At 35.9% G+C, this 14,929-nt stretch overlaps 1 protein-coding gene across 1 annotated transcript; it reads left to right on the forward strand.

Annotated features, from left to right (window-relative positions):
* Positions 1 to 1,076: 1,076 nt before the first annotated feature.
* On the forward strand, positions 1,077 to 12,546 carry smim13 (small integral membrane protein 13). Its single transcript, XM_079828509.1, has 3 exons — positions 1,077 to 1,299; positions 7,786 to 7,875; positions 11,271 to 12,546. The coding sequence occupies exons 2-3, from the start codon at positions 7,800 to 7,802 to the stop codon at positions 11,459 to 11,461; spliced, it is 267 nt and encodes an 88-aa protein (XP_079684635.1). The 5' UTR covers positions 1,077 to 1,299; positions 7,786 to 7,799; the 3' UTR covers positions 11,462 to 12,546.
* Positions 12,547 to 14,929: the final 2,383 nt, after the last annotated feature.

The raw sequence follows: 14,929 nt of genomic DNA on the forward strand, positions 1-14,929 counted from the left end.
CCCAAAGTCACAACATTAGCTACAGGGTACTACCATATTCAAAAATGTTTTACAATAAGAACGGAACAGAATATCTTAGTAAAGTGAGAGACACTACCAGTCAAAATTCTGAAATAATTTAGATTTTTAATGGTTTTGAAAGAAGTCTCTTCTGTCACCAAGGCTGCATTCATTTGATCAGAAAAACAGCAAACATAATTGTTACAATTTTTTCAATTTAAAATAACTTTTTTGTATGTGAATGTATTTTAAAATGTAATTTATTCCTGTGATCAAAGCTGAATTTTCAGTATCATTACTCCAGTCTTCAGTGTCACATGATCCTTCAGAAATCATTCTGATATGATTTGCTGCTCAACAAACATTTCTGATTATTATCAATGTTGAAAACAGTTGTGTACAAATCTCTTTTCAGGATTATTTAATGAATAGAAAGTTCAAAAGAACAGCATTTATCTGAAATATAAAGCTTTTGCAACATTATAAATGTCTATACTGAATAAATGTAATTACTTTAAGTTATTTTAAGTAATATTCTTACAGACCCTAACGAACGGTAGTACAATGTTACAAAAGCTTTCTATTTCAGATAAATACTGTTCTTTTGAACTTTCTATTCATCAAAGAATCCTAAAAAAAAAAAAAAAAAAAAAAAAACCTTGTACACAACTGTTTTCAACATTGATAATAATCATAAATGTTTCTTGAGCAGCAAATCATCATGATTTCTGAAGGATCATGTGACTCTGAAGACTGGAGGAATGATGCTGAAAATTCAGCTTTGATCACAGGAATAAATGACATTTTAATATATATTCACATAGAAAACAGTTATTTTACATTTTAATAATATTTAACAAAATTAGCTACAGATTTTTTTTTTTTTTTGTAGGCCTATTTTTAATAACATAAATGCAGCCTTGGTGAGCAGAAGATACTTTTTTAAAAACATTAAAAAAACCTTAAAGATTACAAACTTTTGACCGGTAGTTTAAATCCTACAGACAAATGTAATTTATTACATTTTTGCGTGATGACACCATGGGTGATACGTATCCATGAAAACAACAATTCCCACAATACCGCGAGACGGAACGGCAGCCGTGAGCACTTCCGGGTCATCGCAGATTGAGTGTGTTGGTGTTGTTGATTTGTGCTCGGTGTTTTCTCGTTATTCTATTTTCACTGTAAATGTCGCAATGATGTAGATAAGGAGAATATTTGAGACCCTCCATGACACGCGCTACCGGCCTCCGTCCACGCGGGATTCGGCGTGAAGACTGTGAGGAGTGAACGTCTGTGAGTTTGATCATAAATCTGATCATCAGAAACATAAACACTTTCAGCTGCATGACTCATATCAGCATCAGACCTGCGCGTGTACTTTATACTGATGTCACGACTGCAAAATGAGATTTATCGTAATATTATGTGATATGAAAAGTGTATTTCAAAGTACCATCGCTGTATTGCCGTAATGCTAGTGTCTGAAACATAGTAACACGATGGTACATTGTTGCTTTGTTTAACTTGACGTATGATTTGATTAAGTGGCATTTTTTATGATTTAACTTAAATGATTTGTTTTATTGATAGTGTATTATGCAGACAGGGTGGGTTAATCTTTGTTTTAGACATGCAACACAAAATGGTATCAGATGGTAATAACATGGTACTTTGATATTAGTGCTGTCAAATCGATTAATTGCATCCAAAATAAGTTTGAGTTTACATAGTATTTGTGTGTGTACTGTGTATAATTATAATGTGTGTGTATGTATATATATATATATATATATATATATATATATATATATATATATATATATATATATATATATATATATATTAGGGGTGGCACGGTTCACAAAACCCACGGTTCGGTTCGTATCATGGTTTAGGGTCACGGTTTTCGGTTCTGTACGGTTCTTGTTGTTGTTGTTTTTTATCGTAAACACTCCACAAATTTACTTCAGCATATGGTATATATGGCTTAATCATCCACAATTTAGGGTATTAAAAAATTGTTATATCAAGTTGTTTCCTAACTGGCTGTCTACCGAGTCCGACGCATTGGCGTAACATTTTTCATATTAATCATATCAATTTTTGATCAGATTCAGAACAATGCACTGTGGCTTTAATTCAGCTGACCTGATTAACAAATTTCACCATGAAGTGTTCCTTGTGTTTCACAATCACCATATGACGTCCAGCGCTGTGAAAAAATAAAATAAAATATACGAAAACACAACACTGCTAGAAGTTTTTGCCCAAAATTCAAAGGCATGTTTAAATTATTAAAACTAGAAGCATATCTTAACTTTTAAATGTTACATTTATCATGTGAACTACTTATATAAAACATGTTATTTATGCATGTGTGTATGAGACAGAGGGGAACAGGTCGCATTTGCAGCAGATATGCTGCCCATCATAAATCAAAGCAGGAGACAGACAGGGGTCGGAGGAGAACACAGGAAAATGTGACAGAATGGACTATATTTGTCTGTATTTGCAATACACGAGCCGCGGTTCAACTGCCAGTGTGTGTATGCACAACGGGCGCGCGTGGCGCGGCTCACCCTGCATCTGCCCTGCCTGCTATACGACGCTAGCGCATCCTCCAACAACTCCGGGCAGCCTTCCTTATCTCTTCCATTTGCATTTCTACACGTGACGTGACCTGCAGGACTCCACTTTTACTTTACTGTATGTCCACACAAATACACACCTCTTATTTTGCGCAAAAAGGACACCCACTGTCTGAGGTAACATTGCGCATACGTCGAACCGTGCGACACACACATACCGAACCGAGACAAGCGAACCGAACGGTTCGGTTTTTTTTCCATGTACCGTGCCACCCCTAATAAATAAATATATATATAAATATATATATATATACACACACACACACACACAGTATATACATGCACATTTTTCTTAAATGTATACATGTGTGTATTTATACATTATAATTATACACTGTACTCACACAAATACTATGTAAACACAAACTTATTTTGGATGCAATTAATCGATTTGACAGCACTAATTATAACGAAATGTTTCTCTATTATAACACGCACACATTGAGAACATTTGTTATTATGACAAAACATTTGTTGACAAAGACAAGAAACTACTAGGCCTATACAGTAATTTATACTTGTGGATGGCTGGATGCATTTGTATAAATTGAAAAATGTATACATATGTATATATATTTGTGCCAAATAGCTTTTTTTTTTACTTTAAAGATAAATAATAAATAGGCAAATAAACTGAGCAGAACTGTATGATCCTATATGATTATGCATATCACATATGATATTTGAAATCTTTATCAGAAGTCAAGGCTCGACATTAACGCTTGTCCGGGACTTGTGGATTTTTGGAAGGGGCAAGTGAAAGAAGATTTGACTTGCCTGACCGGACACGTAGCCTGATTAAAACATCAATAATAAAAAAATAACTAGGGAATCTGCAAAACACGAGAATGATTCTGTGTTAATTTAGTGTAAGTGCAGATCAATAGTGGATAATAATATAATACTGTATATAATGTACTGACGGTAACAAGATTGCGCTGTTGAGGCTCGTGCTGCCTCTTGAGGAGAAATGGAAACAAATGAGCACAGCTCACACAGTTGACATCAAAATATGGAGCTTTTATATTTATAACATACGAAACGCATCACACGACCAAGAGTGCTAAATACCATCACGATTGAAAATGTGACAGTTTTTAATATGACAGCTCAATAAACAAGTAATTAATATTAAGACGCAATATTGACAAACAAAGCAAAACCATAACCTTAACCGTGTTTTCATTACTGAATGATTCAGTGTTTTAAACTAATCGGTTGAGTCAATGACCCATTCATTAACAACTGCCTCATTCTTGAATGAATCTGCCGTTTGAACGAATTGTTTGAATATATTACTCAATGACTCACTTATTGAGATTGGAGCCCTGCACGGGCCTCCAATCTAGGCCCTAGCCTGGCCCTGGCCTGTTACGCTGAGGCCCTAGCCTAGCCCGGCCCGTGTCCGACAGCTTGTCAAAATTCTCGGCCAGAGTCCGACTGAAGCCTGTGTTTTTATTTATTTATTAATTTTTTACCCTCCCGAATACACACTACTGTTGCAGCCATTAAAATAATTCAGTTTTGTTTTTAATTTCAAAGTAGTTATATTTTGCCAAGTTATTTTAGAAAAATGTTTGAAGCATTTTTTTGTTTATTAAATTAAAGTTTTTGTTTTTTAAAGTGACGACCAAGCGGCCAGCGGCCAACAGTGAGTTAACCACATGTTTGATCAATTTAGCCTCTCAAATCAACACTTGACTTGTCTTGCTTATAATAAAATCCTTAGATATAAAACACTTCAAGCATCACAATGTTAGTTTAAACTAGGGATGAAACGGTATGGAAATTTCACATCATGATTATAGTGACCCAAATTATCACGGTTATCAATATTATCACGGTTTTGTTCAAATGAGATGAAAGTGTTCAGAAAGAACAGATACACACACTTAAAACAGTTCAACAAGTTTTATATTTGAAAATCAACAAACAACAAATAACTAAAGCAGCTCTATGCACTTTTTTAAGCTAGATTCTATTCTGTGGGATTTCCTTCCTTATAATGGCCGTCTTCAATAGCAACGCATAACGCATGAATAATAATAATTTGGTGTAAATATAATCTCTAATATTATCTCTGTAAATATATTCTCAAGCAATATTCTCATCAGTGTTCTATCAGATATGACATTTAAATCAGCATATTTTGTGTAAGAGCCCAAACAGTATCCAAATAATGCATATCCATATTTCCATGATTTGACAGTTTATTTTATTAAATATCAAAATGTGTGCATCATACCTGACACCTAGATGATCACTTTACAGTCAGTTTTATGACGGTCATTCTCTTCAAATGCTATTGAAGTTTAAAATGTGTATAACGTTACCAATGTTGTATGTAACTTTAGAGACGGTCCCTAAATTCGCCAGCGTTATATGCCAGTCATATCAGATGCGCTGTGGTTCTGCTGTGTTTGTTTGAAACTATTTTCGCTGCTGAAATAGAACAAAAACAGTCAATCTCTGTATGATGAGTGAATCTCCTGCGGACATCCCACGTTTATCTCTGCTTTGAGTGCAGATTTCAGCGAGTGAGAGCGCGCTCTGAACAAAACTCCGGCTAATCTGAACGCCTCTGATTTTGAGACATTGCATTCATAAACTCAATAGCAACACGTGTGATTGGTTATAATGCGCAACGCGATTATAACAGATGGCTTTTGAGAAGACCATAATGAGTTCAACCGCCAGAGTGTCTAGTGTGCAGCCGAAATAATGTTACACCCGCAATGGCGGTTGTTAATGTCAAGCCCTGATTATTATCCCTTAAATGTCACCCTAGTTTTGTCTGAATTAGTTTGTTCGCTTCACGTTATTATTTCCCAGACGTAGTTTTGGTATTGAGGTCAAAGTCCACTTGTCCACAAAGTCCAAGTGTTCTCCCTATTACAGCAACTTTCATCTGGCATGTTCATGTGACCATCTTCGATTAAGTTTCCCTCAGGACTTTTGTAAAAGCCAAAATATGACAACGCCTCAGATTTGGTCCTTTTAGAAATCTGAAAAATCTCCCGGCGCTGTCACTGCCTTCTGCCATTTCTTCTCATTCAAAAGACAGCGGTGCGCTGCACCAGACTGACGCTGACTGGACAAGATTTACCGCGAGTTTTCACAATCGTGATAATCACACACGGTTTTAATGATAATCAAATTTTATACGATATTACTAACCATCACTAAATTTTATTGTGGTTTATCGTGAAACCGGTAATCGTTTCATCCCTAGTTTAAACGTTAAGTCTACTATCACCACCACCACCACAGTAAAAAGCCATTTTTGACAAGCTGTGGCAGACATGCTGCTTGCAAACGAAACGGGCTACACAACCTAAACAAATAAAATAAACATAAAAACATGCAGGTTGTCTTGCCTTACACCTCTCCGCAAAATTAATATAAATCCGATCTTCAATTCCCGCGCTATATGCACATTTAACGAAGTTCACGTCAATGAAAGCAACAGATATGAGCTGCATTTTATTCATCAGCTCATTTCAAGATCAAAGACCACTATGAGAACGAGCGACCTAAGCACTGGTAAGAGCATTTAAGCCCCGTTTCCAACGAAATTACCCAGAACAATTTGTACCAGGAACTTTTTTTACTGGAACTTTTTTTCCCCCAGACCTGCTACTTGTCTGCGTTTCCACTGCGGTCTAAAGTACCGTGAAGATTAGGAAAATTAGTCCGGAGACGTGGGACTGCACGACTGCTCCTCCAAGTCAGCAACATTTTTGCGCGACACTGTCTGCAACAATAACAAGTATGGAGGAGATGCAAGCAGCGCTGCTTTTGCTGGTTATGTATTGGTTTACTAAAGATGTAATTAACAAAACGGCGGAAAAGAGACGAGCACTGATACTAAAGTGTATTCTGAAAGCTCGTAAAGCTAGATTTAAAATAAGACAACGTATGTTAGTATAATCTATTACGGAAATTGACCGTGAGATTGCTGAGACGAACGTGCGTCATCAGACAGAAAGAGCAAGACTGATATTTGCTGAACGCAGAACAAACCTCGCAAAAGACTTTTAAAAATGCCGGTTGAAATAAAATGCTGCGTGAGCTCAACCAATCAGCATGTTCAGCGCACAAGTCCCACCCCCAAAAGTTCCCGAACTTTGAAAAAGTACTACCTCGCAAGCAGGGCCGTTTGGAGGGGAAATATTTACCCGGAACTTCATTTAGACCCTGGTTCCTGCGGTCGAAACACACCGAGTACCACCGCAAAGTTCCTAGATCCTGGGGAAAGTTCCTGTGGTGGAAACGCGGCGTAAGACTTAGCCTATTTTTAGTTTCACTTGCGGCAGTTTGCGTGTTGGCTTGCTTTACTTGTTTGCGGGTCTTGACAGTCGCTGTATCATGGTATCATGTTGTTTCCACCAGCGCAGCACATCTCATTGTTTCTTTTAATTAATGAATGTCTAAAATATAAAACGGAGAAGTCTTAAAAAGGCCCGAAGCCCGGCCCGCGTTTGAGGTATGACGTGAAAATTGTCCCGAAGCCCGGCCCTAGGGGCGTAAATGCAGGGCTCTAATTGAGATGATCACCTGCCGCCACCTACTGGTGGTTTAGTTTCTTCACATTTAAAAAGTATCATTCCTTCCAACATTTCTTATTTGTAAATAAAAATAAAAAAATTAAACCATCTCATAACATTATTTAATGCAGTTGTAATTTTTCAGTGTCAATTATTTCATTTGATTGGTAACAGCCCTATAGTGTCTCATTATTCCAATTAAATATATTGATAAAATATATGTTTTATATTTCATTTTAAATTCTTATATTTTAACTATTAGGGAAAAATGCCCTTTATAAAGGTTAAAATATCATAAATTGGCAGATTTAAATACGTCAAAGCTGACTGAACAATAATGAGAGTATTGCTTCAGAATAACTTATATTTTCAACACACACACACACACGCACACAAATAAACACGTAAATGACCGATTTACTTGTCTGAGAGACAAGCATATGAAAAGGCTTCATGTCGAGCCCTGTATAATATCAGGTATGCAAATCATGTGTGACGATATCAGACACAATAAATGTGTTTCTGCAGGGCGTCACAAGTGTAGTGTTGAATTGAGAAGGAATTTTTCTTTGTTTTTCTTCTAGGAAAGGAGCAGAGGATGTGGCAGAGTGTTGGTTTGACGGTGTTGGTGATCGTGGCCACGCTGATATGTGTCCTCCTCTTCATGCTCTTCGGTAAGTGGCCCTCAAACCCCTGAGGAAAGATCCTGAGGCACACACACACTTGATCTGGGTTATTTTTATCTGATGCAATGACATTCAGACATTTTTAACTGTGACTTGATTGTTCAAATCCTTTCAGGGGCAGTGTAGGTTATCTTAAACTGGAGATTTGAGGAAGATTTGCATGATTTTGTGAAGTGATTGACTAAAGGTCATGAACCTTGTCACATTTCTGAGAAAAAGTCTCTACAGTGGCTTCACAGTCCTGATTTATGGCCCCATGAGGGAGAATGTTGCCGGTACAGTCGAGCCCTGCAAAAATAGAGCAGGTTTGCCGAGTGTCAGCAGGTCTGATTACGCCACGGACGTCTCATTTCTCCAGTCGAGTGCTGACTTTCGTCAAGGTGTCTCTGACTGACCCACAGTGGCTTTAAAAAGGTTTTCTGTACTGTAGAGTCCTGTGCGCTCTTACATAAGTGTGTGTGCGTGTGTGTCCAGTGTGTGATTTGAGGAGCTGTGCAGATCTGTGTCATCATGTCAAAGGCCTGCTTAGGTCTATGTAGGTCACTGAACTGAACCTGCTGCCCCGTCTGTGTGTCACTGGTTATGAGGAACGCCATTGGTCTGTGTTTACTACAGTGTCAGAATCTGCTGGAATAAATTCACAAATTCTACCAAGAGTGAGCCTGGATTCATATTTTACCAAAAAGTCACAAGAGAAAAAAAAAAGAATTTTATTTTGTGTGAAAAATGTTTGTGTTATGACACTTTCCGCCACTGAATTCTCAGGTAAGACTCAATAAGAGCTAATTAGTTAAAGGTGCACTATGTAAAATTTTTTCAGTAAAATATCCAAAAACCACTAGGCCAGTGTTATATATTTGGTTCAGTTGAGTACTTATAATATCCCAAATGTTTCCAACTATTTGTAAATGGTGTGAAAATTGCTATTTTAAGCAAGGAACCGGGACGTGTGAGGGAGTCGCCTGTCGATTGCGTCATATCTGCGTTACCCTCGGTTTACGGTTTTATTTTGCAGAAACGCTTTACTCTCGCTGCAGTGTGAACAAGTGTCATAGCAGCCGTCGAGCGAATACACAGAGTAATGTCATAACATCATTTTCAACACACTCAAATGTGTCTAATATGATAAACAGAGCTGCGTTACCTCATACTCATGACCGGAAAAGCGGAAATGGTGCCAGCGATTGTGGCATAATAAAAGTCCCGCTGCTTGCAAGGTGTGTGTTGCGTTCATCTTATTAACAATCGCTCCAGCGGCCTTGCTCAGCTAAAAAAAAACTTGGTCCTGCTCTGCTTCATACTACAGTAACGTTAATCCCGATTCTTTCCCACCGGCTGTGAGGTGAAGACCACATGTCCCAAGATTCTGCGTTCAAACTTGGTGTCATCAAACTACGCCTTTGTTTTGAACAGGCGACCTCTAGCGGACGGAAAAGTTACATAGTGTCAGCATTATATTTATAGCCTTTATTAATCTTCTTTGTTAATATTTGTTAGTTTATGTTCGCTCATAATGCATTAACTAATGAAGATTCCATTAGTAAATATTAAAATACACATTAACTAAGATTAACAAATTATCCATCCATCCATCCATCCATCCATCCATCCATCCATCCATCCATCCATCCATCCATCCATCCATCCATCCATCCATCCATCCATCCATCTATCGTTCTATCGTTCTATCGTTCTATCTATCTATCGTTCTATCTATCTATCGTTCTATCCCTCTATCGTTCTATCGCTCTATCGTTCATTTGTTAATTCGTTCTTTTGTTTGTTAATTTGTTCTATTGTTCGTTCTGTTCTATGATTCTATCTATTTATCATTCTTTTGTTCATTCGTGTTATTGTTGGTTCATTCGTTCGATCGTTTGTTCATTCGTTCTATTGTTTGTTCATTCGTTCTATTGTTTGTTCATTCGTTCTATTGTTTGTTAATTCGTTCTATCGTTTGTTCATTCGTTCTATTGTTTGTTCATTCGTTTTTTTGTTTGTTCGTTCTGTTATTCTGTCTATATATTGTTCTATCTATCATTTGTTCTTTCGTTTGTTCATTTGTTCTATTGTTTGTTCATTCGTTCTATCGTTTGTTCATTCATTCTATCATTTGTTCATTCGTTATATCGTTTGTTCATTCGTTCTATTGTTTGTTCATTCGTTCTATTGTTTGTTCATTCGTTCTATTGTTTGTTAATTCGTTCTATCGTTTGTTCATTCGTTCTATTGTTTGTTCATTCGTTTTTTTGTTTGTTCGTTCTGTTATTCTGTCTATATATTGTTCTATCTATCATTTGTTCTTTCGTTTGTTCATTTGTTCTATTGTTTGTTCATTCGTTCTTTTGTTTGTTCATTCGTTCTATTGTTTGTTCATTCGTTCTATTGTTTGTTCATTCGTTCTATCGTTTGTTTGTTCATTCATTCTATCATTTGTTCATTCGTTATATCGTTTGTTAATTCATTCTATCGTTTGTTCATACGTTCTATTGTTTGTTCATTCGTTTTTTTGTTTGTTCGTTCTGTTATTCTGTCTATATATTGTTCTATCTATCATTTGTTCTTTCGTTTGTTCATTTGTTCTATTGTTTGTTCATTCGTTCTTTTGTTTGTTCGTTCTGTTATCCTATGATTCTATCTATATATTGTTCTATCTATCGTTTGTTCTATTGTTCGTTCATTCGTTCTGTCTATTGCATTCTAACATTTATTTTGATTACATTTTCCTTCTAAATTCTTCATTCTGTAATGTTCCCAGAAGTTTTACTTTAGATTTGTATTTTACTTATTCCATATTTTACCCTAAAATCAAAATAAGAAAAGAAATTGTTTTTTGTGTAATGAACTTTAATATTAAGATTTTAGCTTTTGACATTATTTTCATGACATTTTCGCACTTGATTCTCATTACATTCACCTACGATATTTTACATTTGATTGTTATCATGATTCTTATTTGATTAAAATGTGGCATATTTACTTACTTCAGAATCAGTAAGAAATAATCTTTATTAAGAAATGTATTTGTAAGAAAATGTTTTTTTTTTTTTAAATTACAGCAATGATAAATGCACACATTACATGGGTGAAATTGCTAAACAAATCTTATTGGTCTTAATTAGAATAGGAAACAGTTTTCGAGGTGAACTGCTGTAAAACATATAATATTATTTTAATAATAAGCAAATGAGCTTTGACTGTGAGGCATCTGAAAGGCATTAAATCCACATATAAATGTGCAAATCTGTGCTTTATCATACAGTTGATGCAAATGCTTTTTTAATGTTTGAGAAGATATAAATGCAAACGTCTATCATCTATAGAGTAAACCTGACAGCCAAACGTGGTGCATTACATTGACAGTGTGTCTTGTCTTGTTTTAGGGTGGTATGTGGTGTGGCAGCTCTTCCTGTCCAAGTTTAAGTTCCTGCGGGAGTTGGTGGGTGACGCCGGTTCCCCGCAGACTGAAACCCAGCCCTCCGAGTCCGAGAGCGAACGCAGCTCTCCCCCGACACCCCGCCACCGACCCAAGACCGCTCGCCAAAGGATCGTCCCTCCCGACAGCGCTACATAGAGCCTGAACCCAGATCTCCTCCGCTTCCCCGTCAGAACCGTGAGGTCATCTCCTGTCTGTCCTTATGTCATCTCCTGTCTCATCTGTAACGGATCTGCATCAATCACTGTGCTCTCCTTCAGTCATCATGGTTACACTCGTTCTCCTCGTCGGCTCGGACGCGGCCTGTCTGAAGCCATGTTTTTTCGTATGACCCAGCCACACACGTTCATGTCCCAACTAACACGCTGCTACCCTCGGCTCCGGCTGCATGGATGTGTAAATATGTTTGCGTGAGAGCGTATCCGGTATGTATTTGTTACTGTTTACCTGTTGTTATTACTCAAGCTCACAAAAAAACCATGCTGACGATCAAACATCCAGCGTTTCGGTCAGCTAACAGCACTACTGTTCACACTGACACCCGACTGGCTCTGACATTTGTCCAACACGTGCAATTAAATCTTTTTTGTTTCTTTGGGGTTGAAATGTTATGAAGGAAGCAAACATTTTGACAGGACTGCACACCCAAAAGATGTTAAGAATCGCCCCGTTTGAATAATGTTGTAAAATTTCCTTTGCTTCCCAGCATAGTGCTTTAAGACGGCCGCCATCGGTCGCTCCGCCCCGCTCTTGTGCCTCTGGCTTGGGTTGAAGTCATCCTGTTTTGAGTGGATGGATCTCAACATGCCTGCAATTCCCAGCTTTATAAAAGCATTAGAGCTCAAAATGCCGCACTGACCCCTGCCTGTGTGTGAAACTGTGCGCAGGTCAACTTCTAATGAAATGCTGTCATCACCAATGTAGACGTCACGTGTTTTGTTACATGTTTTTTTGTTTTGTCCCTTTTATGACAGTAGATTTTTCCCCTTCATAATAAATATATTTCATAAAACAATTAAGTTGTTTATGTGAATTATTTGAATGCGTATTTCACTGTATTGTTTTGTACTTCAATAATCAGCATGTGTTCATAAAACACCTGATTTTGATTTATAATTAGTTTGGCATATTAATTTGACAAGTAACGCTAAAAATAGTTTGCTGCACTACTGAAGATGTCCACAAGAGGGCAGTATAAATGCAAATAAAATAATACCACGGAGTTTGAAAGGTCACTCAAACCATAGATATGTATAGAAACATCTACCAATGAGGAATCTATTTATATTTATATATATATATATGACTCAAACTCAAAAAAGTACATAGATTAGACATAAATCGACTGGCTTTAATTAGTCTTTTAGAGAGAGAGAGAGAAATAGAATTATCCTATTTTAACTGTTGCTTTTATTTATAATAAAATAGGTTTGGTGTATTAAACACAATTAATTATAGTATTAATAGGGCCTACTTTTGAATGTCAATAAATTAAGGTAATAATTTTGCTTCTCATGAATTATCAGTAACATGCAAAATCCCCTTTTATGGGCTTTAATCAGTAAGTAATCACGAAAATGTTTGCTGCACTACTAAAAATGTCCACAAGGTGGCAGTAAAATGCTATTAAAATCGTAAATAAAAGATTTTTCGACAGTTTTTTTAACAATGAAAAAAAAATGCAATTTGCTTCTAGATTATACATTTAAATTGATTTGCTTTAATACTTTTAGAGGAAAAAAAATGACGGCCTATATTAATTACTGCATATATTAACTCAATATTACTTTTAATGTCATGTTAGCTGATGTCTTCATCTTATTGTATTGTGTTAGTTTAGCAAAATAATCTGCTGAAGTGATATAGATATAGATATTCATACACATTTGACCGTTCCAAAATGGCGGACGGCTTATGTATAGCGGCCCATTGAAACAGCCACTAATGAAGAATCTATGTGTATATTTCTATGACTCAAACGCCTAGATTAAACATAAATCGACTGGCTTTAATGAGTCTTTAAAAGAGAGAAAAAAATGGAATGACCCTATTTTAACATTGCATTTATTTTTAACATAATAGGTTAGGTATATTAAACACAATTAATTATAGTATTAATAGGGCCTGCTTTTGAATGTCAATTTATAATGGTAATAGTTTTGTGTCTCATGAATTATAGTAACAAATGCGAAATCACATTTAATGAATTTGAATCGGTAAATGCAATCAGTTCCGCTAAAGTGATTTTGCTGCACTACTAAAAATGTCCACAGGGTGGCAGTAAATAAATGTGAATAAAACGAATAAAATAATACAGCAAAGCCTGAAGGTGTGTGAAGTTTGCTTTCAACCACTCGAAAAATTCAATTTAATTCTACCATTAACAAAAGCACTCTAATCGCCCTTTGTGGACTTGAATCAGTTAATGTAAACATGTCAACTTCCACTGGTGATTTCGCTGCACTACTAGAAATGTCCACAAGGTGGCAGTAAAATGCCACAAAAGTTTTTTTTTCTTCAAACAATTTTTGCTTTTCAAAAATGCAATTTGCTCCTAAATTATAACTTTAAATAGATTTTCTTCAAATAATACTTTTAGAGATATAAATAAAATGACTGTATATTAATTACAGCATATATTATCATATTTACGCAGGTTTGCAGTATTAAACCCTATTGATTACAGTAGGACCTACTTCTGAATATCATTTAAAAACGATTTATATATATATATATATATAATTTTTGTAATAATATAATAATAATATAATTTTTTTTTTTTTTTTTTGCACAAAATTATTATTAACAAATGCTAAGCACCCCGGTCACCCTATGGTTAAATGTAAACGTGATTTCTCTGCACTACTGAAAAACGTCCACAAGATGGCAGTATTGCAAAATAAAAACTACACAGCCCTGCTGAAGATGCTTTTTTTTCTTTCTAGATTACAAATTTGAATTGACCTTTATTCAACCTTTTAGAAAACAACACATATAGAATGACCATATATTAACAGCCTGCTGCATATATTAACATATACCTATCTATGCAGTATCAAACCGCTATTAATTTCAGTGTAAATAGACCCAACTTCTAAATGTCATTTAATAATGGTAAGATTTTACGTCACATGAACTGTTATTAAAAAAGCACTGATAATTTATATCTGTTAAAAAGGGGCGTGGCTCAGATGTCCGGTAGTTGTCCCTGATTGGTCAGGTACGTTGTGTCTATATAATATTTCCCCTATTTTTACATTTAACACTGTATTTTAACAGCAACATTATATATTAGTATTGAATCTTACTTAAATTACTGGGGTATAAATTATTATCCACACAGCTACAAAAGCGCCACATAAACGGCTTTGTCACGCTGTACTTGTTACTTTATACAGCGCTGATCAGGATGGACAGATTAAAGTCATTTGTGATTACTTTATAAGGTATATTATTTAAACATTTTACACATATCGCTAAGGCGGATAATATTATTTGAATTAAAACCATAATTAAAACGTTTAAATATCGTTTGTGCCATAATATCACCGCTGTGATCTCTCGAGCGCCCCCTGGTGGAAAATGCATGCAGCGGCCGACCATCCA

The sequence above is a fragment of the Gobio gobio genome (assembly GCF_949357685.1).
Source record: "Gobio gobio genome assembly, chromosome: 11".
NCBI lineage: Eukaryota > Metazoa > Chordata > Actinopteri > Cypriniformes > Gobionidae > Gobio > Gobio gobio.